At 38.1% G+C, this 23173-nt stretch overlaps 1 protein-coding gene across 1 annotated transcript; it reads right to left on the reverse strand.

Annotated features, from left to right (window-relative positions):
* Positions 1–11596: 11596 nt before the first annotated feature.
* LOC115919921 (glucose-repressible alcohol dehydrogenase transcriptional effector-like) lies at positions 11597–21778 on the reverse strand. Its single transcript, XM_030974604.1, has 8 exons — positions 21671–21778; positions 20175–20469; positions 18041–18217; positions 17426–17605; positions 16516–16707; positions 15516–15596; positions 14860–14958; positions 11597–14234 (listed from the first exon to the last, which is right to left on the reverse strand). Exons 2-8 carry the CDS (start codon positions 20421–20423, stop codon positions 13974–13976), a joined length of 1239 nt encoding a protein of 412 aa, XP_030830464.1. The 5' UTR covers positions 20424–20469; positions 21671–21778; the 3' UTR covers positions 11597–13973.
* Between the last annotated feature and the right edge of the window lie 1395 nt (positions 21779–23173).

Raw genomic sequence — 23173 nt, forward strand, 5'->3', positions numbered from 1 at the left:
AATATTTTGCCATTGGGGCATATTATGAGAGAGAGAGAGAGAGAGAGAGAGAGAGAGAGTGAGAGTGAGAGATAGAAACTCGTCTCAAGAAAGTTGTTATTGCTCTGCAGCCCACGCTTCCTCCTTATCTCAATCTTTTGTTTCTCCCTCTCGACTCCCTTCCTCGTTCTGCAATCTTTGCTTTTTTTTCGCCCTCTCTTTCTATCTGTTGCCTCTTGTTTACTTTCTACTTCCTCTTTCTCTCTCTTCCTCTCTCCACCCCTCTCTCTCTCTCTCTCTCTCCCATCTTCCTCTCTGTTACACACATTCTCTCTCTTTCTCTCTCTCTCTCTCTCTCTTCCATCTTCCTCTCTGTTACACACATTCTCTCTCTTTCTCTCTCTCTCTCTCTCTCACTCTCACTCTCTCCCTCCTCAACCTCAAAGTCTGGTGAAACTTATTGAGAAATTAAACTAAACTGAATTTAAAAAAAAAAAAAGAATCAAAAGAATAATTGGGAGTTGGAGGGATATTTCAACATATTTTATTGCTTTCAATTTGTATAGTTGACAGCCAGCTGCCAAATAGCTTTTCCCATCTGTATGAAAATTGGCATAACTGACCCTGAGATAATATGCATGTTTGTCATTTCCTCTCTGGAGTGAGAAATAAAATGATCTTGTTGTTTGCATTAATTATTTGGCAAGTGTGCTAAATACACCATCACCCCCCCCCCCCCCCCCCCCCCCCCACAAAATGTCATACTGATTTTTATCCCCCTTTTTTCAGACTTTCTCTTTGAGTTTCAAAAAATTGCCAAGACAATGACATAATTCCACTAATTGGTACATGGGTGTAGTTCCAGGATCAACAAAGTATTCTTTTCAATGAGGGGGGGGGGGGAACTCCTTTAGTCTGGGAGCCAGATTGAAGAAGACAAAAATTATAGAATATTTTCAGTCTTGTAAGATTGACCACCTTCTTGCATACTCGTAAAATAGCTTTTAATAGATACAATTCATTGTACATGAACAATATAATATATTTGTATAAATCAGAATCAGAATTTCAAATAAACAAACTGCTACTCTTCATGGTAAAATAATATACATGGTATATGATACAAATATATGATATCAGGCCTGTACGATACAGTGAATAGAGCTTAATTAATATAACATCCTAAATAACGAATCAAATTATTACACACAGACAGACTTATAGCAAATTATAGTCAGAAAATTTTAATTTTTAGACAATAATAAATTTAACTCACAAAGTCCATGTACATGTCAGAAAATAAGCCTGGACACATGAACTGTAGAATAAGTTTTCAAAAGTATAGTCATTGCTTCGATCCTTTTAGAATATAGTTTGTTTAATGTGTTATGGACCTGTTGTAGCAGACCAATTTACAAATTTTATACATACTTGTTGAACTAAAGTTTCTCTTAACTAAAAAGCTGTGTCAGAATCTTGCCCTAACATAGCAACAACTAATGTTTACAAGTGGTTTCAATGTTATTTGCATAGCAGGTGAATGAAATTACTAGTAACCAGGGGTAAGGGAGAAAAACATGCAGAAATTGAAATACATTGCTACACAGACCCATTTGATTGATTCATAGTATCCAAAATCCAGTTTAAAAACTATACAGGAGTGAAAAAACTGGAAATATAATATCAAATATTCACATGATGTATTTGAACTGTCCATGTCCACATAAAGGATAATTCACTGAAGTAAAAAATAGTATTGCTACATCCGATATTGCTTTTAATAAAGTAATAATTTTTGGCAATAAATACAAGTAGGCCTGATAACCTACTTTATCTACTCGACATCACATTTTGTATATTGGTATTGATTACCGTAATTTAAGTTGACACATACCGGTACCCGGTACTGTAGAACACAATCTCAACCTGCATCAATACTATGCCAACACATTTCTGACAAAATCCTTTTGAATACATTTATGTCAAACTGGATATTTTAACTTTTTATTTATACACGTATAAACTTTGATCAACTGAGATAATATGCTATCGTAATGTGAACAAAATGACTGCATAATTCCTGTTGTATACAAGTATGTGTTTTTATGTATTTATTTCATCACAATCTTCTTTCCGATTCCATTTCCAAAAAGTTTATATTAAACTATAACATTTATAGTTATAGTAATAGAAATGAAACACTTCCTCATTACATACAGAATTCTGCTGGTGTAAATGTATTTTAATGTAGGTATAAGAACAATCTTAGGGGTAAATTGCAATAATTATTTGAATTCAAGACATATTTGTTTGTTTGTTTGTATGTATGTTTGTTGATTGTATCTGTTTGTTGTTTGTATGTATGTTTGTTGTTTTGTGTCACGTCTAATGTTCAGCAAAGAATATATTTCATGATTTTTAATTATGAAATATGGATCAAACTTTATATAAGGATGTTTATTTCAGGTTGCAGCCTATTCAGTTTATTTTCATATCCTTGTCCAATATGTTTTGATGTGTATTTTATGTAATATATCTGATTGTGTAGTGATATGACTACAGGTGTTTATGCAGGTTAATGCATACCTTCTCTGTATACACTGTCAATGTACTTTTATTTATATATTCATGCCCATGCATGCTCATTGAAGTGTTAACCATAGTTTAAGCCATGGCTTACACAAGGTACAGTGGTTGATATGAATATGTGCATACCATTCAGGTGTAGGTCTGCAACTAGTTGGACATTCTAATATTGTTTGAATACTTTTTGAGTAAGAATGAAAAGGGAAGGAGTGTTAGCTCCTTGGTCATGTAAGGAGAGAGACATGTTTTATTGAAACCATGAAAGACATGAAAGAAAAACAGAGGTGAAGAAAAACTGTTAAGATGTTGTCTTCTGTCTAATTGAAAATCAAATATTAGCAACATCCAGACCAACTGATTTTATGATCATCAATTGCAGTTACTGAGATTTAGTGTGAGCACTTTAATCAATCAATAGTGAAAAAAAAAAACATATCAGTCAAAGATTTCATATAAACTATGGTTTTGTTTTTTGTTTGCAGGTTCCACTTGTAATTGATAAGAGCAAAAAATACGACGAGATCCTTGTCAGATCCAAGGATCTCCATGTACTAATCAAGAAAGCCGGGGCATCAGTAATGCCTGCTGTAGTCCTGTTAAACGGAGCGATCAATTTCTTATAAACTGAGGTTTTGTTTTCTGTTTGCAAGTTCCACTTGTGATTAATAAGAAAGAGCAACAAGTACAACAAGATCCTTGTCAGATCCAAGGATCTCCATGTACTAATCAAGAAAGCAGGGGCATCAGTAATGCCTGCTGTGATCCTTCTGAATGGTGCAATCGATTTGGTCTTCGCAAAGGAAGAACTTGCAGAGTCCGGAGGCATGGGCAAAATGTTTAGGGATGGAAGGTGGTATAGTCAATATACACGTATTAGAAGAGCGATTCAATCACTTCCACTTGGGAATATGTTAGTACTTGCAAATCTTAACGTAGAACATAGAGAGTACGGTATATGAAATTTAAATCCACAGCGTTTGTAATAATGATATAAAATTGGTTGAGGATATGATTTCAGTAAGACAGTTGACAGTTAAAAGAATATATCATGAGTTGACTAAAACAAATATCGAAGAATCTAGAGCGGAGGAATTTGGGCGTAATACTGGAAATTGAATATATACCTGTATGGTCAGATGTTTGGTTATTTAAGTTAAAAGGTATAAAAGGCAGCTTACTAATTAATTTCAATTTCAAATTCAAGTCAACACCCGCCATCAACTCCATACCATGGAGCAAGACATCCAAACATCAGAAGTAAACTTCTCCCAACTACTGGAACTGGCTGATCTTCGGAAATGCCAGGCCTTCAACACCTCTACAGCTGGGAAAATTTTCCAGTCAACCAGACAGAAGCAGATAGTCAAATTCAACAAACTTCTAGCTAACAGCCAGAAATCAACCAACCAGACTACACCAACCGGCACCAAGGACACGGTTAGCAACACCCTTCCAATACGAAAAGCTGATGCCCGAGGCTACCGGCCAGTACATCAATCGTCAGGCGACAAGGATCAGCTTGTGTGATGTATACCTATTTATTAGTTGGCTGGTGTCTACTGCTTTTATTCTAGCAGAAAAATCACATGTCATGTACAATGGGATAGCAAACAAGACCAATCTTTAAGTTGTGTTTGTTGGTCCCCCTTTGACTGGGAAAAGTCAGGGCATCAACACTCCATGCCTGGATCCTTTGAACAGTTTCCAGCTCATTCTCTGCCCAGCTGCCATTGCTTCGAACACTGCCCTGTATATATTCAATCTCCATCTTGGAGCATGTGCTACAAAATATATCTGTAGCCTCTACCTGATTTTCTTCTTCGAAACATATACAAAATGTATATATCAACTTTACATTCTTCAAGTTTCTCTAAGTTTGAGAGAGTTTCCTCTTTTAAATTTGATTGGGCATTTCATCCAACTTCAACCTTTATGAGTTGCTTATCATCCCAGATCCTGATATTTATATTCAAGCAAGTGTTGGCTCTTTTACTAGGTAAGAACACCATCTTTTGCTATGTCTGCTTTAATCACTTTGTTGTATGAAGTGTGTGTATATCATGATGATATCTATGTTTTGCTTGTATGACTGAGTGTAGTTTGAGACTGTAGCATACATTCTATAACTTTTTAATGCAGTTGTATGCTTTCATGTTACACTGTATTGTTGTTTCATGGGCTATGCTCTGATTTCATTTTGTTGTTTTGCAATTTAGAATGTTAATGTTGATTGTTGAATTAAACTGAAGCTGTAAAATGTTTTGCTTTGGCCATTGTACATACTGTATGAAGGCGAACTTTGTTAAGCTCTAAAAAGTTTTATTGAGATTCTCATACCTAGTTCTCAAGTGTTTTGATAGCACTATTTGTTGAAAGAATTGTTGGCTCCAAATTATTTTCAGAAGCCCATCATTATTCATTATTGGCTGTTGTTTTTGTTTCCTTCATAAAGATGTCACGAATGAGCACTGTGAAAAAACAGAACTCCAGGATCTGGTGCAATCTTCACTCAAGGTTAAGGGCAACTCCTTTCCAGTATGATAAGCTCATGCCAGAGCCTATCGGTCAATACATCAACCGTCAGGCAACCAGCATCAGCTCCTGTGAGGGATATCTCCTGGACAGTTTAATAGCGTCTACTGCTTTCATTTTGGCAGAAAAGTGTAATGTTGTGTATAATGGAATGCCAAACAAAAGAAAATCTGTACGTTCTGTTTGTTGGCTCCCCTTCGACTGGGAAAAGTCAGGCCATCAACACTGCCTTCCTGGATCCTATAAACACTGTAGTTACCGCGAGAGATGGGATGCCAGTTGTGATTGGGAAGTCTACATCAGCAGGACTTATACAAAAACTGAGTGAAGGATCCCAAATTATCGTGTCTGGGGAGATATATGACGTGCTCAACAAGATGGTAAAAAATGATGGAGACACCGCTTCAGGTGATATAAGCCTACTGTCTCAACGGTTCTCTGGTGAGAAAGTATCAGTCAACTTTGCAACCCAGAAGGCAAGAGACATTCCACACGACGGGGCCTTCTGCATTCTGGGGGCAATACAGCCAGCTCCACTAGCAGCCTTACTTACCAGTCTAAATACTGGGAACGGGTTCATCGAACGACTTTTGATCAACTTTCCTGATTGCATAAGGCCTTCCCCCAGAGCAACCAAGAATGCTGGAGAAGCATTGGCAAACCTCCCAACCCTTAGCCAAGTACTCGACACGATAGCTCAACTCCATGCAAATGGACATGAATACATTTTTGACGAGAGGGCTGAGGAAGAGGTGGATAATATCAATGAAACCTACATTGAACAGATAAATGCAGCTGTACGTGATGGGGTGCCACGGCCAAAGACCAAGAAGTTGGATTTGGTGGGGAGAGTTGCACCGGTGATTCACGTCCTATCTCACATCATAGGAAACATGCTGGACAATGTCGACCCTACCCTGCCTCCAAGGGCCATCATGAAGACATCTTTGGATGCTGCCATAAAGTTCATGGAGTTTTATGAGAGCCAAAGGGAGACATACTTGTGTGTAAGTATATGAAATATTTGTACATTCCAGGAGGCAAATTTAATAATGAAGTTTGTTTTATAATGTAGTATATCGGTAGGTGCATGTTCATGTACATGTAGTTGCCTGCATCGTAGTGTAAATTTACTTTTTGTGAGGTTTATCTTCGTTGTACTGCTTTTTTGTCATCTTTATATAATTTATGTAAATATTGTGATTGTATTTGATTGTTTTAATATAACACATTAAAAAATAAAAAAATAAATAAAGATTTTGGTCCTAGAGACATCAATTTTTTTTTAATGGATTTAGTTATATACAAAATGTTTATCTGAAGAATAATTGAATATTACTTTGTTTTTATACGAGCTATGCAACATCACAGACTGTGTGGTTACTCCAGAGGTGCTCCAACCTAAAGAGACGGAAGTCACCAAGACTATTTTGAAGACACCTGGTCCAGTAATAACATTTAAGCATTCAAGATGTCATGTCCAAGGGCACTAAGGAGTGTCAATCGCTCAGAGTACGACGCAGTTTGGCGACAATGGATTTGGTGGTGCGAGTTGCACCAGTCATTCACGTCCTATCTCACGTAATGGGAAGCCTGCTCGACAAAGTTGAGCTAACTCTCCCTCCAAGGGCAATCATAAAGATATCTTTGGATGCTGCCATAAAGTTCATGGAGTTTTGTGAGAGCCAGAAGGAGACATACTTGTGTAAGTATATTAAATATTTGTACATTCCAGAAGGCAAGTGTAATAATGTTCAAGATATTTTAAATAAATGATGTCCATATCATTGAAGACATTATGAAATTACTGTAATTTGAACATTATAATTCTTGTTGGTATTACTCTTGTATAGTTCTTGTTGATAGGATTGTAGTTTACATGGTAGAGATATCCACTGGCCTCAAAAATATCTTCATTATACCAAGTAACAAAACGACAGTTACTATATATAGCAAATGTATATCCATCTAAATAATATTTGATTGTTCATCATCAAAAGAGATCAACTTTGTTACTGACCGATATCCTACCAAAAGTATCAAGACTGCCGAACGTGCAAGACGAGCACTGGGAGGTGTCCAGCAAGTACGAATCCTTGTAAGACAGATGAAAGAGCCTCGACAGTGGAAGAAGTTTCTTAATCATGGACCAAACAAAGAGGAGCTCCTACGGTTTATATTTTCTGCATTGAGATATATGTTTTCTAATAAATGATCTTACTTGATTTGTATTGTCAAAATTACCAATTTATGATATCTAACGTTTGTTTTTTCAGTAACAAATATGAGTTTGTGTTAGTTTTGAAGTATGGCAAGTGTTGTTGTTGTTGTTGTAGTTTTTTTTTTCTTGGGGGGGGGGGGGAATCTGTATTTTTATACAAGGTTAGTTGGATAAGGCGGGCATCCAAACTCATTTTCAATTTATACTTTTCATTGACATCGATGTGATTATACAACTAAAAGCATAGATCCCCTATTTTTGTTTTCCTGTGATTATAATTATCAAAAGAGTTTAAGCACGGCTTGCAGTAGCCACAACACTTCAGAATGTCATCCAGAAGTCTGGGGAAAAGATCCTTGATTTTTGCAAGCCCCTTTCCTGCTGTAAAAACCTCCTTGCAGAGATTTCTGATCTAAAAGCAGGCTGCCAATCAGACTGTGCATCATCCAAGCCATTTGTATTTTACGTGATGCATCTGGTGACATCAGTTTACTTTCGTAACTGTTCTCCGGAAAGATGGTGTTGGTGAACTATGTTTTACAGGCTATATTCAATAAATTTAATGTGATGAGTATCTTTTGTATTTTTGTTTGTTTTGGCAGAGAACAATACACAAGAGATCTCCCAATCGTAGGGGAAGAGGAGGAGGTGTTAGGGGAGTTCACCAGATCAGGGCTTCACAAAAAGATTGGTGGGGAAGAGGCAGCAGAGGCCGATCTCTTTATTATTACTGGGAAGAGGCTGAAGGCCCTTTTTCAGGAGGCAAACTCTGTGTGCCATATTTCATGTTGTCATTTTTTAATGATATTTGATATGCATAAACTTGAAGACAAGTAAAACTAACATCTAATTCCAGATGATTCAAACAATCATTTCATGTTTGAAAGCGGATCTCTCAGGGAGATGAACACCGTGCAAACAGACCAGGCAACACCTCGAATCCAACATGGGCCATCATCTCCTCCGCAACCGGCTCACCAATCTCAACGCAGACTTCTTATGGAGATGAACTCCGTGCAAACAGACCAGGCAACTCCTCGAATCCAACATGGCCCATCGTCTCCCCCTCAACCGGCTCACCAATCTCAATGCAGATCTCTTAGGGAGATGAACTCCATGCAAACAGACCAGGCAGCACCTCATATCCAACATGGCCCATCTGCTCCCCCGCAACCGGCTCACCAATCTCAATGCAGACTTCTTATGGAGATGAACTCCATGCAAACAGACCAGGCAACTCCTCGAATCCAACATGGCCCATCGTCTCCCCCTCAACCGGCTCACCAATCTCAATGCAGATCTCTTAGGGAGATGAACTCCATGTAAACAGACCAGGCAGCATCTCGAATCCAACATGGCCCATCGGCTCCCCCGCAACCGGCTCACCAATCTCAATGCAGATCTCTTAGGGAGATGAACTCCATGCAAACGGACCAGGCAGCATCTCAAATCCGGTTCTCCGGAAAGATGGTGTTGGTGAACTATGTTTTAAAGGCTATATTCAATAAATTTAATGTGATGAGTATCTTTTGTATTTTTGTTTGTTTTGGCAGAGAACAATACACAAGAGATCTCCCAATCGTTGGGGAAGAGGAGGAGGTGTTGGGAGACGAGACGGCCAGACGGGACAAGCCAGGGGACTTCACGAGATCAGGGCTGCACAAGAAGATTGGTGGAGAAGAGGCAGCAGAGGCCGATCTCTTTATTATTACTGGGAAGAGGCTGAAGGCCCTTGCCCATGAGGCAAACCCTGTGTGCCAGCAGTGCCAGGCAGCTGTCTATCTAACTCTTCGGCCAGCTAATGGAACAGGTGTCCACATAACATGGGTATGTTCATTTTCTCCACTATTGAACTGAATTAAAGGGACTTAGCTGCTATACAAGCCAGTGGCGTAGCGTAGTTGGACAGATCAGGGGGCAAATGACATGCTGTATCTATATCTGTCAGGTTATCATTTTGACATTGTCGTAAATCCCAGTGCTTTTTTGTGCACCAAGTTTGTGTGCAAGGAGTGTGACCAAGTTTGATAGAAATTTAGTGGATTTGGACGTATTTTGTTTTCCTGGAGCAAGAATAAAGACCTTTCGCGAAAACATCAAGAACATTGATGCCGTCATCATTCATGTTGGCACTAATAATTTGAACAAAACATTTCGGAATATTGACAAGAAGTGATATGTAGATTTCTACATTACCATCCGAAATAGATATCCTTTAGCAAAGATAATTTTTTTCGGGAATACTTCCAAGATACTTCCAATTGTTTAAGAACTAGAGATTATATATAAATATTTGGTTCTGCGACATTGATTTTAAACCTAATGTTTGATATAAAGTTTTATCCTTTATAGAAAGGCATATTCATCCTCCACTGGACATCTTCTTGGTTTTGTAGATGTTGGGGACATCAATAATGAGTTCAGGGTGTTTGAGAGACGCATCAAAGAAGACACTGCTGAACTGGCCACGCATGCATTCATGATAATGGTTTGTGGAATATTTTCATCTGTGCAACAGGCTGTTGTGTTCTTTCCCACGATTGCTTTACGCAGTGGAGAAATTTATGACTGCGTCATGAAAACCGTTCTCAAGGTAGAGACAGTTGGGCTTAGAGTATGTGCAGTGGTATCTGATGGGGCATCCTGCAACAGTAGTAGGTTTATGGTTGGACAGGCCAGGAATGTGGTGGGAAAATGCCTGGGCATCATTTTCAAGTGCCCAGTGGAAAGAAAACTATAGGATGTCCAGGCCTGCTTTCAGTCACCTGGTAGAGGATTTGCGCCTAGATATTGAAAAGAATGACATTCATGGACCAGTTGTCTCTGTGGAGAAGACGGATGGCCACGACCAAGGAAAATGGTGGATTGGAAAAACCAGCCTCCCGCTCAATGAGGAAGGCAGAATACTGCAAACATTCTAACAGGAACCCCTGGAGTCAACCGCACTGCCAGTCAAGCTAAGACCCCACTCAAAGCATGGAAAGTCCTCTTCACAGATGATATGATGGACTTGGTTGTACAGGAGACGTCTTCTCGGACCCTGTCTCGCAGGCGCCATCGGTGGAGAGCCCATCGATTGCAGCAGAGCTTGCTACGACTCTGCAACAATCTGGATACATCAATTATGGTATTAGAAGCCTGGTTGCTGTCAAACCAGCGAGTCCTTTATCGGTTGGACAGGCCAGGATTAATGTGGTGGGAAAATGCCTGGGCATCGTTTTTAAGTGCCCAGTGGAAAGAAAACTTTAGGATGTCCGGGCCTGCTTTCATTCATCTGGTAGAGGAATTGCGCCTTGATATTGAAAAGATTGACATTCATGGACCAGTTGTCTCTGTGGAGAAACTGGTGGCCATCACTCTGTAGCGCATTGCCATGTACACCCAACGCATTTCGTTGCATAAGCCACTTCTTTGGCGTTGTCCGAACGACAGCATGGGTGATGATACCCCATGGCGTTTGTAAGGCAATTGGGAGGATCCTGCCAAGGCACATTAAATTTCCTTCTGCCGGCTATTTGCAGGAGGTGAAGCAAGGATTTGTTGATATGGGGATGCCTCAAGCTGTAGGGGCCATTGACGGTACTCACATCCCCATCAAGGCCCCGGTGGAAAACAAGAAAGATTACTATAAAAAAAGTTACCCAACGCATTTGATGCATTAGCCACTTCTTTGGAGTTGGCCGAACGACACCATGGGTGATAGATAACCCATGGCGTTTGTAAAGGACCTACCCATAATTAGGGTCACACACTGGAGTTAGTTATGCCACATCGTGATAGTCATCTTGTGTCCAAGTGCTCAGTGATCGACAAGGGACTATCAGATCACTTCAATGTTAACTGTACTCTTGAGGATTGTAAATCCAGATGTTGAGAAAAACGCCTTCCAGCACGTTTCCCTTTGTGTGTTGGTGAACATGAAGACAATTTTTAGGGACTCGGAGAGTATTTTTGATGCTGTATTCTGATTTTGGGGTACCGATTTTGGTTGTTTTTGGTAGTTTTTCTGTCCGGTAGGGCAGTACTGTAGTAGCTGTTACCATAATCTGTAGTCTTTTCCGGAGGACGGGAGGACAATATTTTTTGGCCTGTTCTCCGGTTATTTTGTAGAATCAGTAGGAGCAGTGGTTTTTAATACTATTGCTATTACTGCTCCTTTTTAGAACTTAGGGTGTATTGTTCTGGCTTTCTGGGAGGAGAAGAATTCAGACCATCACCAAGCTAGCACCTATACTTTGGCTGCTCTATACTTGTGAATCTGGACTATGTGACTCATCGTTTTAGAGTTATAATAAATTATACTCTTGCATATTACACTTCAAAGAAAGTCTCAGCATCTCTTTATTTTATGTACCTCTCAATATTCCAATAACTTAACACACCGATCCCAAACACGACATGGTGGAGAACCTGATTTTATAGAATTTTATTCCTTCTACTTATTGTGAGGACCAGGAATTGAAGTGAACATTTATATCTCTCGGTTTTTCTGCTGAAAACGACACTAAACATGACACAAAATTAATCAACGACGACAACATGCATGGCGACGTAGACTTCAACCTATACATGTAGCTCATCTTCCTTCTTGAAGCTCGACCGACGACATCGCATTATGAAAGTAATGGACAACACCCTTGACATGGACGTCTACGCCAACGGCAAACCACGTTGGATGCAACACCCAGCTAGACATTGACGGATGTCACCCAGGAGATCGACAAACAATTTACGCCCATGAAATCGACGGACAGCATGCACCCAGGACCATGATGAGGACATCAACGCCTTACCGTAACTTCACTTATGATCCAGATAAATTTAAATTTGACTCTGAAATCTGAATTTTCGACTTTCCTTCTTTTTTTCTTTGATAATTCTAATGCTCCGCTGCTTTTAAATTTGAACACATCAGGCGCGTTGGGTAAGTGAAACATTGTGGTTCCAACTTTGTGAGTGAGTGTGTAAGAGAAAATAGTGTTGTAGTAATTACATGTAGTTAATTGTTTTTAATACTTTAAATAATGTGCATCTGCGTAATTTATTTGCAACAAATTCGTAGATTGCACTAGCCATCTTTTATTTAGTTTGTATACTTGTCAAAATCTGCTTAGTTGTTTTATCTAAGATTCCAACCTTCTACTTAATATTGTTTCATTGGAAGGTCTACATTTGTTATCATTATGTTGCCTGTTGACTGACCTTGACCAAAATGACCGCCGACTGACCAGACAAGTACCACTGTTAGGGCGACCCATGTAATATATATAATATTGAATGCAGCTAAACGTGATAAAGGAATTGGAAGTTGAATAAATTACATCACCACCCTATATAAGCTTGTCCAAGACTAGATCAATTGCTCAGGGCTTTCGTAATCCTGCCAATCTGGAGTGGAAAGGTGAGCAATATATTTTGTGATTTAATGGTAATGTCACAAGCTAGTCTATTATGACCCAAGCATTCGCGAAGGTAGAATATCTTCCCCTTACATCGACACATTCATGAAAATAAAACAGGAAATCTTTGGCATATCCCGCCAATGTGCATACGGAAGCTGATCGCAAACAGTAGTTCTTCTTACAGGAGGTCTTGACAGCTTACAGATCACATTTCCTGTTCAAGGAAAGGACCCTTGACAATGTCAAGTAGACTTGGACTTAAATAAAAATATTAATTTAAATCCTTCCTATTTTCTCTAATACAATTAGAAAAAAACAGAATGCATAATATCTGTTTTGAACTACATAAGAAAATATGGAATGGTATCTGTATAGTATAATTGAAATCTTACTGAATTTTATTTTATGAGATGTTCTGCTTCATTCCATCATGTCTGTATCATTGAAGAGAAATATGTATTTATTTTGAGATTATCTTTTGTGACAATGTGAATGTTTAAAAAAGAAGAAGACTTGGAAAGCAGATGGTAAGATTACCTTTACTGCTTTCACCAAGGATGGAAGGAAAGTATGCATTATGGCTTGGTACAAATTGTAAGTCTAATTATATTCTTGACAATTTGCTAGACACAAAATGAAACAGGCAGGCTGGTCAACCTCACAGGCGCATGTCATGCCTGGATAATTTGATTTGTTTTTGTCATTTCCAGTTTTTTTCAAATATTTGTTTGTACATGTAGATATTTGAATTTGTTCTATATTTGTTTGTTAATGTTATTGTGTTCATTTTACTTGTATTTTAACAATGCGCATGGACTCACTAAAAAGCAGTCTGTTTTGACCAATTGTGAGTTTTCCCATTGGTTTAGATAAAGCGATTTTGATGTGATTTCCTTTATCATTATTTTATTACAAGTTTTCATGTTTTCGGAAACTCTGACTCTTTGGTTTTGAGAAGCCATTCCGCAAACCACATAGCCAGTGTTTCAACATTGCAGACTGCACTTCATTTATTTAGAGGATTGTCTACCCATGTGAAAGGAAACCCTTCTATTCACTTTATCTTTGTTCTGCTCATTGTATCAATGAGGAAGACCATTCATGGACTTACTGTACATCTCATCATAAAAAAAGTAAAATTTTGCTTACAATATCTAAGACAGTTTAAATATAGAGCATCATTACAATATTAGTATTCAATCTGAACCAATATTCAATACAAAAATATAGCACAATTTAGCGACTGTTTTCTGTTACAAACCACAAAAAGCAAATTTTGCTTTCATCAACAAATGATCAGAGGGAAAGACTTGGTTGGGACATGCCCAGTAGGGGGCAATCTCTTCTTTCTTGACGACCTCCTCCACTCCTAGGCAATGGAGCTTCTCTGCTGTATACCAGATGTAATCCAAGGTCTGTATGTGGCAGGGAGGGGCAATGCTGCTGTTGAGACTTGAATCCATGACCTTCAGAGGAAAGTGCCTCGGTGTTGGGGGGTCTGACGATTCTTCCGACTGTTGGTCGAGAGCAAACATGCAAAAGAGAATAATGAAATACATATCCTATTGGATTCTTGTATAGCGCACAAAAGACTTAACTCCGTTTCGTTGACAATCAGCCGTAGACGAAAGACTTCATGCATGGCTGATTGTCAACGAAACGGAGTTAAGTCTTTTGTCAATTCTGCTTTTTGCTACAGCAGGCAGCCAGTGAAAACGAATTTGTTTGCTCAAATTATGAAAATGTAAGGGCTACTTTAAACAAACAGAACTTTGTCATTCTTTGCTTATTTTTCCTGATTGAGGTGTCATATGAAAGGGCAGAAACCCAACTTTCTAGAAATTTGATTTTCTCTTTGAAATTCAGATACTGCCCGCCAAACGACTTTTCGGTTTCCTCTCTTCAAATTGATTTTAATCACTCATGCGTGAAATATGCATCATAATGAGTTGCATCAAATGAAAGAGGAGGATCTAAGCTTTCCAAATATGTGTCATTTATCAATTATAAATGTGATTAGTTATGATAAAACATCGATAATTCTCGGTTTCGTTTTTTCTGGGACGCACTGTATATCAACTAAGAATCACTCCCTAATTTCATGTCACATCAAAGCTAACAATTTGATATGATGCTAACCTCTTCTAGAAATCCATCCAATCTGTTGTGTTTTGTGTAATCCTCTATCCACTGTGGTCCATAGTTATCTGTGTAGCAAGTGAATGGCGGTTCTTCTCCCTGCACACACAAAGTTACAAAGATAATTATTACACCATTATACTGAAAGCCTTTTATTCATTTATTTGAGTTTTTGAGAATGTTTATACTAGATCATGATCAGAATCCTGGGCATAAGATTGATTTTGGTGGAACACATAAGGGGTAATATCAAATAAGGTAAAAATGTAAATACTATAAATGTAAAAATGCAGCACCAGTAGTTTGTTCGGTTTATTTTAGCTTTGGCTGTCAAACATACACTCTTGTTATATCGTAGTTAATCGATATGCCTTCCACAAAAATATGATAAATACACACAAAAAAAGATTATCATTCACAAATCTGAACAATATGTTTACAAAAGTTTTTCAAAATAAATTGAATATCACAAGACTTCAACTACTCATGCAATCATTTGAATGAATCTATGAATGAACAAATGAATAAAATAAGTGAGTGAAAAAATGAATGATCGATTGCTTGGATTTATAATTTTACACAAATTACTTGAGAAAAAGGGTAAGTTGATTGACAAGGATGTTTCAACTCTGCTTTGCACAGAGACTAGCACTTACCTGAATCTCTGCATAAGAACTTTTAAAATGCTTGAAGCTATGACAGAACCACTTAGGAAGGATATCCACTAAACAAGATTCCTGAATTGAAAAAACAAAATGTATTATAATTTTATTTTTTTTACAGACAGGTTCTACAGATCTCATGTTGGTAGCACAGAATCATTACAGCCGGTCTTTACTGTCAAGATAACTTTTCCATGAGATTTTCTACTAATGCACTCATGCAGGTTTGACCAGTGACATTGAGACCAATTATAACCGATTATAAAATGAAATACTGAATTCTAGAGCATAAATTGCCATACATGTAATATACTATCAATGATGCTGCATTTACGGTATTATATTCATATTTTTTAAGCCTCACTATAATTTGTTAAACACTTTATCTGATTACTTTTTGTTAGTTCTCCACTTCAGCCTATCTATCTGCCCTACTCTTTACCTGTCCCTACGATTGTCTAGTCTCCTCTCCAGTTTCTCTTTCTCTTTATTGCCTTGTGACTCTTGTCAGTCCTCCTAATCTTCTACCAAGTTTGCCTCATTGCCTTCTTTACTCATTCTCCTTTTATAATCCTCTAGTCATCCGTTTCAGTCTGCTCTCTTGTTTCTCTGTCTTTTCTTTTATCTCCTTGATTATTCATTATGAATTGCCAATCATATTTTGTAATCTGATGTAAACATAATTGTGTCTTACCAAATCGAATTTTAAGGTCATGCATTTGTATGTATCAATCTTCTGTAAATTCAATTTGTTTCGGCCTCTGGCTGCTATTTCGAATGTATGTTTTTATCAATAAACCATATCAAAACCCCACCCCCAAGCCTAATCAATAAAATTTGCAGTGGGTCTATAGAACACAGGGCTGTTTTGGATAGATGCACACCCATCGCCCCCCCCCCCCCAATGTTTTTCATTTTCTTGATATGCTGCTGTCTACCGGTATTAAAAATACACATCTTACACATCCTACAAAGTAAATAAATCCCCCATTACCTTTCCATGCTTTACATCGGCTCCAGAAAAAAGTGGAAATTTTCTGAGATGCATCCGACTCTCGTTGTCAAGAAAACCGTCTCTGATGAGCTGATACCCAGGCATGACGGGCTGATGGTTGAAATCCCCACACATGATGCAGGGGCCATCTTGTGTTGAGAACTCGTCAAGTCTTTGAAGAGCTAAAGCTGCCTGGAACAATGAAACAGATCAAAGAATAAACAGTCAAACCTGCTTTAGTGACCACCTGTCTACAAAGACCACATTTTTGGTTTCCCATGAAAATGGTTTCTCATTGAAACATGTACTAAAGGAACCCATCTACAAAGACTACTTTTTGTGTTTCCCTTGGGTGGTCGCTATAGACAGGTTTGACTGTACATCACTTCAGATCAAAATTAGTCACCGATGTGATAACTGACAAGCCCTTATCCTATATTGTCGAAGAAATGAAACCCAGAACAAAATTGTAGATCAGTGATAAAGTACTGCAGGCGGATAACTAAAGACAAACAGTTGAAGGTCGACCCCTACCCTTGACAAGAAGATACTTTTGTGGAATTAAGTAAGAAAGGATTGTTTCTTCTTCTTCCTCTCAATAAACAAATGAGAGGAACAAGCAAAGAAATGTCTTAGAAAAAAAATCTGAGCAGGTTAATTCAGTTGAGATCACAAATATTGGAATCAAATTTTCTAACAATACAGATTTAGCTTGAAATGCTAAAAAATGTAGATATTAAAAGACATTATACTAGATTTAATCACAATAACTTCCATGTTAATATGTGAGGTAGTCCTTATATTCCAAGTTTGTAGTCATAAATAGAGGGTGAATCACTTCCTAAAAAGCAAGTTAGAACTCAACAAATTACTTGCTCCAAATAATATCAATCTATCCATTTTAACATACCTGCAATGTATTGAGATCAGGTACTATGTGGGTCTGCCATACCAGGTGAACGTTAGCTACGGTGAGAGGCCGCCCAGTCTTCAGGCAAGTGAACGATGTAAGCAAGATTGGCGTCTCATATTCGGCACGACTCTTAATAGCTTCACGTAGAGCAGCATCAATCTGCTCTCCAACCAGTTTCTTTAAAAACAGTAATGTGAGTGAAAATTCGAAATCAAAACCTACATAATTTCTTGATTTCATTATCGATGTGCTACTTAATAATTTTCTTTTGCTATATCTTATTTCCGTAACTGAATTGTCAGTTTGTCAAGGATAAAATTACTTCATATTAACCCTGTCAGTTGGGGCTTTGATCGGATCGGAAGATTGGAGCAACACCCTCACACCTGTGATCGGTATCGGCAAAAAGTATCAGCAATTTTTTTCTTTTTTGGGGGGAGCTTAAATCTGGGGTACAGTCAATTGGATGAAGTGACCACTCCCTGGTGTATGTAAACATTTTAATCCACGTACAGAACTCTCACTTTATGCGATTGATACAGCTGTATTTAATTCAGGTTTTGATGTCAAGATAGTGCAGAGTAAGAGTAAGCTTTTATTTTCTGTTCCTACCTCAGCTATCCAATCTTTAAAGTGACCGGTCTCCTGCTTCTCAATCCTGAACCTCTCTGACCGGTAGAAGGTGGCCACGCCCTCTCGTATTCCTAAAGCCTTTTGATGATGGACGCCATGGTATCCTAACTTTTGAAGTTCTGGAAGTAAGGTCTGGTGGTAATAATCGGTCTCTACCTTGAAGAAAAACAAGAAAAAAGAAAGCAATAGAGAACACTATTAGTAAACATCGAAGAAAAATAAGAACAAATAAAGCGATAGCAAGCACTATTAGAAAACATTACCAAGGATGGAAATCGGATACACGTATTTGAATAATTAGTGGATACATTAGTGCATGTACACTCCCCAACCAGCAATACCCAGTGATGTATATAAAATATGCATGCCTTTGAATAGTACAGCATCAAATTTTACAGACTCCAAATGGCTGCTAGAACTGTTTCCTTGACTGTCCAGTTGTGATTTCAAAATTCAGAGCCTTTAAGATAGAAACACACACTATGATAGAGAAACTTCCATTGGTTGGGGTAATCCTAACATGTAAATTCTACCAACCTTAAAAATATAGTAGCAAGCTTATGTCTACTCTTGTGGACTTTCTCAAGCCAAGTGACTATTCTGTATTCAAACACTCTCCTTAACACTATGAACATGACAGACAATGAAAGCGGACAAAATATACAGTTCATCAGGTAGACAAAGGGACATCCCTTCACTGATATTATGTAAAAATGTGTAGAACAGGTGTCACATGCATATTCACCTGTTCTACACATTTTTACATAATAGCAGAGAAGGGATGTTCCTTTGTCTACCTGAGGAACTGTATATTTTGTCCGCTTTCATTGTCTGTCATGTTCATAGTGTATTCTGCCTAGAGATCACTGGAGTGAAGATATGTGACAATGACATAGACATTCAGTGAAGGGTTAATCCTCTTTATCATGATGGGTTCTTTCATCAAGATCACTGGACCGAAGATACATTGTAGATGACAATGACTGGAACATTCATTGAAGGATTAATCCTTTTTATCATGATAGATTCTTTCACATTACTTGACCAGAAGGTCATTCCACGCTCAAGATCACTGGAGCGAAGATAACATTTTAGATAACAATGACAGAAACATTATTTGAAGGATTAATCCTTTTATTCCAGGTGGATTCTTTCACCTTGTTTGACCAGAAGGGCTTTCAAGCTCAATAATGAGGAAATCATCCAATCAAATTGTAAGTCCAGTGATTTGCTAATAACATGGTGAGATGGAATGCTCTATCTGAGGAATCTGTTTTTGCTCTTTTAAAATTCTATGGGATGATGGCCACATGAGTTTGAATTTTGAAAGGCCCTCCTGGTCAAGAAAGGTCAAAGAATCCACCTGGATAAAAAGGATCAAGCCTTTCCTGAATAGGGACTCGGACTATTGATTGTCACCTTTCTTTGCTCCAGTAAACTCGAGGCAGCAGAAAACAAAAAATTGTGTGATTTATCAAAAGTATCATATCACTGGGGTGAACAAAATGTTACTTACTCAATTTTGAGGTTGCTGGTAGAAGCTTAAACTAAACAAAACACAGCAAAGGTTGGATTTGAGATTTGGTTTTCATACTATTCAATATGTTGCCGATCAGTTAAACAGAATAGCGATTCTTAATTTTTTCTCTTTTTCTCTTTCTTTTCTACTTTTCTTCCATCTCTCTCTCTTTCTCGTCCCCCCTTTATTTATTTATGCTGCCGAAGGAGAGGGTGGGGGGGGGGGCGACCATTTTGGCTAGACCTAATCTGGATCTGCCACTGTTTTTAAATGATACAAGAGAAACAAATTTCACTTTCTCAGTATTTCTTAACTTTCTTTTGATTGTCATTGTTTTGTCTTCAATTTCCTTTAAAAAATCATTGACACTTTCAAAATTCTGTATTTTCCTTTAAATTGTCATACCCTGCAGTCTGGACTTTGAAAAGCCCTGCCCTACATGTAGGCATAGACGATCTTTAAGTTGTCAGAAGTTTAAAGATATTCACCCTTTATTTGAGTTACAGGCATTGCTTAATTAATGAAAACCTCTGAAAAGAAACATGCAAAGAGTTGAATACACAATCAGTGAGCTATATTATAAGGTAGGTGTACCTCTTGCAAGCACACGATGTCTGCATCATCATGGTGACGAAGTTCAACCATCAACTGGGGATGCCTCTCCAACGTCTCCCGGAATCCTGCCGGGCAGAACGGGTATCCTCTGGGCTTGATGTGGATGGCTGCCAAGATGTTGTACAAGATCACTGTGACTGCATCATCTCCAGTTCCTGCAATGGAGGATGCTGATGAAGCCTTCCATTCTCGTTGGCAGCTTGGCAGCTCTTGGTTTGATGACGACATGGTGTGACGTGTCGATGGATGTAGGCCTTCTTGTTACTATTTCAAGCTGCAAATTAAGTGAGGGGAATGACAGAGAATTTATAATACACAATTTCTCAGAGAATTCACACTAAACTGCTGCACAATGCAGTTGCATACCTATCCGAATGTGGGGAGCGGGCACGCGTGTGTGAAGTTAGCAGTTACCGTAACGATGAATTTAATGGATCTGAGATTATTACAGACAGTTGATAACTTCAGTCGCGCCCACACCTCACCCTCGGTACACTATACAGTATGCAATTGTATTGTGCAGAGGTTTGCCGTGAAACCTGTGAGAAAGTGTAGATTGTGTCACGTTTTGGGGGAAAATTACTTCAAAAAAGATGAGAAAATTGACATGAAACGGGTAAAAAACTTAAGCCTGACTTTCAAATCATCATGACCATCATTTGAACAATTGATGAAGATTTAGTTGATTTTTTGGTATGTTTTAGTCCTTACGGCGGAGATATGGGTCAAAGTATGGAGTTGATTCTGAATTAGCGCCAGTTAATTTACCAGAATAGCTTTAGCCCAAGGTTCAAGGTTTATTTTATTTCTTTCTTTCACAACATTTTTACATATAATAATAGAACAAAAAACAGCATAAGAAAAAACAATTTAAGTGCAATTTTAAGTCAATATAGGGTCTAGATCTATAATCAAAATGAAAGAAAGTGGAGACCTTAGAAAAGCTGGGCTTGTAATTAAGAGCAAGGTCCCCATAGGTCTATAACATAATCCATCAATGTTTCACTTCTAAAAATGTTTCAAAGTTATCAAAACTACACATGATTAAATATGGGGGAAATATTTACAAAAGGGATAGCTTATTATTAGGCCAGAAATAACCGTCTGGTAAAATAGGTATGGGTCATTCTTGTTTAATAAAACTGACATTTGTCGACAGATTAGAGGCGGTAAGAGGAGCTAGCTAGATGCAATCTCAGCGGAACAACCGTCGATATGCTCAATGATACGGATCGCCAGGGCCGGGCTTTAGCGTCCGCGTCCGGACATATCACACCATCGCATCGGACATCCAACACGCAACAGTCACTGCATGCTCCACAGACCACATTTTCACTCACACTCAGCTCAGTCAGCCGGACTGCATGAACGGCTATAATTCTCATAAAATACAGATCATGCAAAGACTATAAGCATCAGAAAAATAACTAACAGTAGACTATAGGATCTCGAAGTTTTCGATGAAAATACTTTACAGTAATACCGATAACTGGGCTTTTAAAATGAAAAATCCGTCACACAAACGCCGCGCCAACAAAACAATTAACTTCCGGTAACATACCACACGTGGAAGTTGTAGTTGTGGGCGTGGCCACCGATTCCAGGCAGCGTTATTTTTTTATGCGGCACAGATTGGGGCATGGTGCGTGTTGAGCCTATGGGAAGTACGTTCTTTCCCTTCTGAATAATGTCTGCACGTACGTGAGACTAGGCATGTTCGCTAGCGCATTAGCGCTGCGAAGAAGTTTGAATATCCATCGCGAACTATGTGTTTAGATAACATTCCTCTTCGTTTAAGTTTATTAAGTTTTATTGACTAATTATTGTGATGTTCTTCTTATTGACGTGCTGCCTCCTCTTCAGATTTCCAATTGCATTTTAATTGTTGATGTAATGATTTTTCATACGGTAGTTGATTACATGTAACACTATTAAAAACAGACCTCTACTACTAGTACGCACACGACCACTATTAGTCTGTAAATCAAGACCCCTTTTAAAAAAAAGCCCCAATCTGTGCCGCATAAAAAAATAACGCTTCCAGGCATGTCGGAGTAGGGGGTCGGGGGTCGGGGGGTCGGGGGTCGGGGGGTCGGGGGTCGGGGGCTGGAATTACTAGATGGATGAAATATGAGCCATAAAATGAGGAATGGGTATGGCCTGTGGGTGAGTTCTGATCATCATCTTTTCACATTGCTTTTCCATATAACTCTTTGCTTTTCTCTCTCTTTCCCCCTCACAATATATATAGGAGGGGGGCACATACCCGTCCCAGTGTCTATACCACTATACACCAATACATTTCAATCAATGTACAAAATCTCAAATAAGGAAAGAGAACCATAAGTATAGATATTAAATGAAACATTAAAATATTGATTTATTCATCCATAAATTGTCTGCCATCTGAAGGTAGGTGACCTTTTCAAGAACATAATATTATCTACTGGAAGTAGGATCAATGACCTATTTATTTGGAATATTAACATTAGGCAGAAATCTCACACACTTTGAAAAATTGAGAAAAACTGTTGTAAGCAATAAAATATGACCTTATATTGTGATACTTAGTAGATAAAAAGCCCATTTTCATACCATGGAAAACATGAAAAAAATATGTAGATTATAAATAAAACAATAAATAAATGACATATAATAAACAGTTCATTCACATGTTTTGCATACCTTTTCTGTCACAAAGCCACCTTTAGGGCTAGCATCTTCCTGTAATTTTCATTTATAATTCCTGATGAGTTACAATCATAGGCAAGATAAGCTGTATACATGCAAGCATAATTCTGTATGATCAGAAAATGCTGCAGATTTACTTTATTACCATTTAAATACCAAAATGACTAAATAGTTTAAATGTTATCTATTGAAAAGTCTTCATGCCTACGGTAACTCACTTAACCCGCCAAACTGATACCAAAGCAGTATATCAAACAGAAAGTGCACAAATTCCTACCCTATAGGTA

The sequence above is a fragment of the Strongylocentrotus purpuratus genome, unplaced genomic scaffold (assembly GCF_000002235.5).
Source record: "Strongylocentrotus purpuratus isolate Spur 01 unplaced genomic scaffold, Spur_5.0 spur5_contig_866, whole genome shotgun sequence".
In the NCBI taxonomy this organism is placed as follows: domain Eukaryota; kingdom Metazoa; phylum Echinodermata; class Echinoidea; order Camarodonta; family Strongylocentrotidae; genus Strongylocentrotus; species Strongylocentrotus purpuratus.

Bases quoted from the DNA above. Each gene is read 5' to 3' on its own strand.
- LOC115919921 (XM_030974604.1), bottom strand. From the start codon at position 20,423: ATGTCGTCATCAAACCAAGAGCTGCCAAGCTGCCAACGAGAATGGAAG. The intron at 16,708-17,425 runs GTATGTTAAAAT...TCATTGTTCCAG, and splicing joins CTGATCTCAATACATTGCAG to GCAGCTTTAGCTCTTCAAAG. The intron at 14,959-15,515 runs GTAAGTGCTAGT...TTGTGTGTGCAG, and splicing joins GTTCTTATGCAGAGATTCAG to GGAGAAGAACCGCCATTCAC.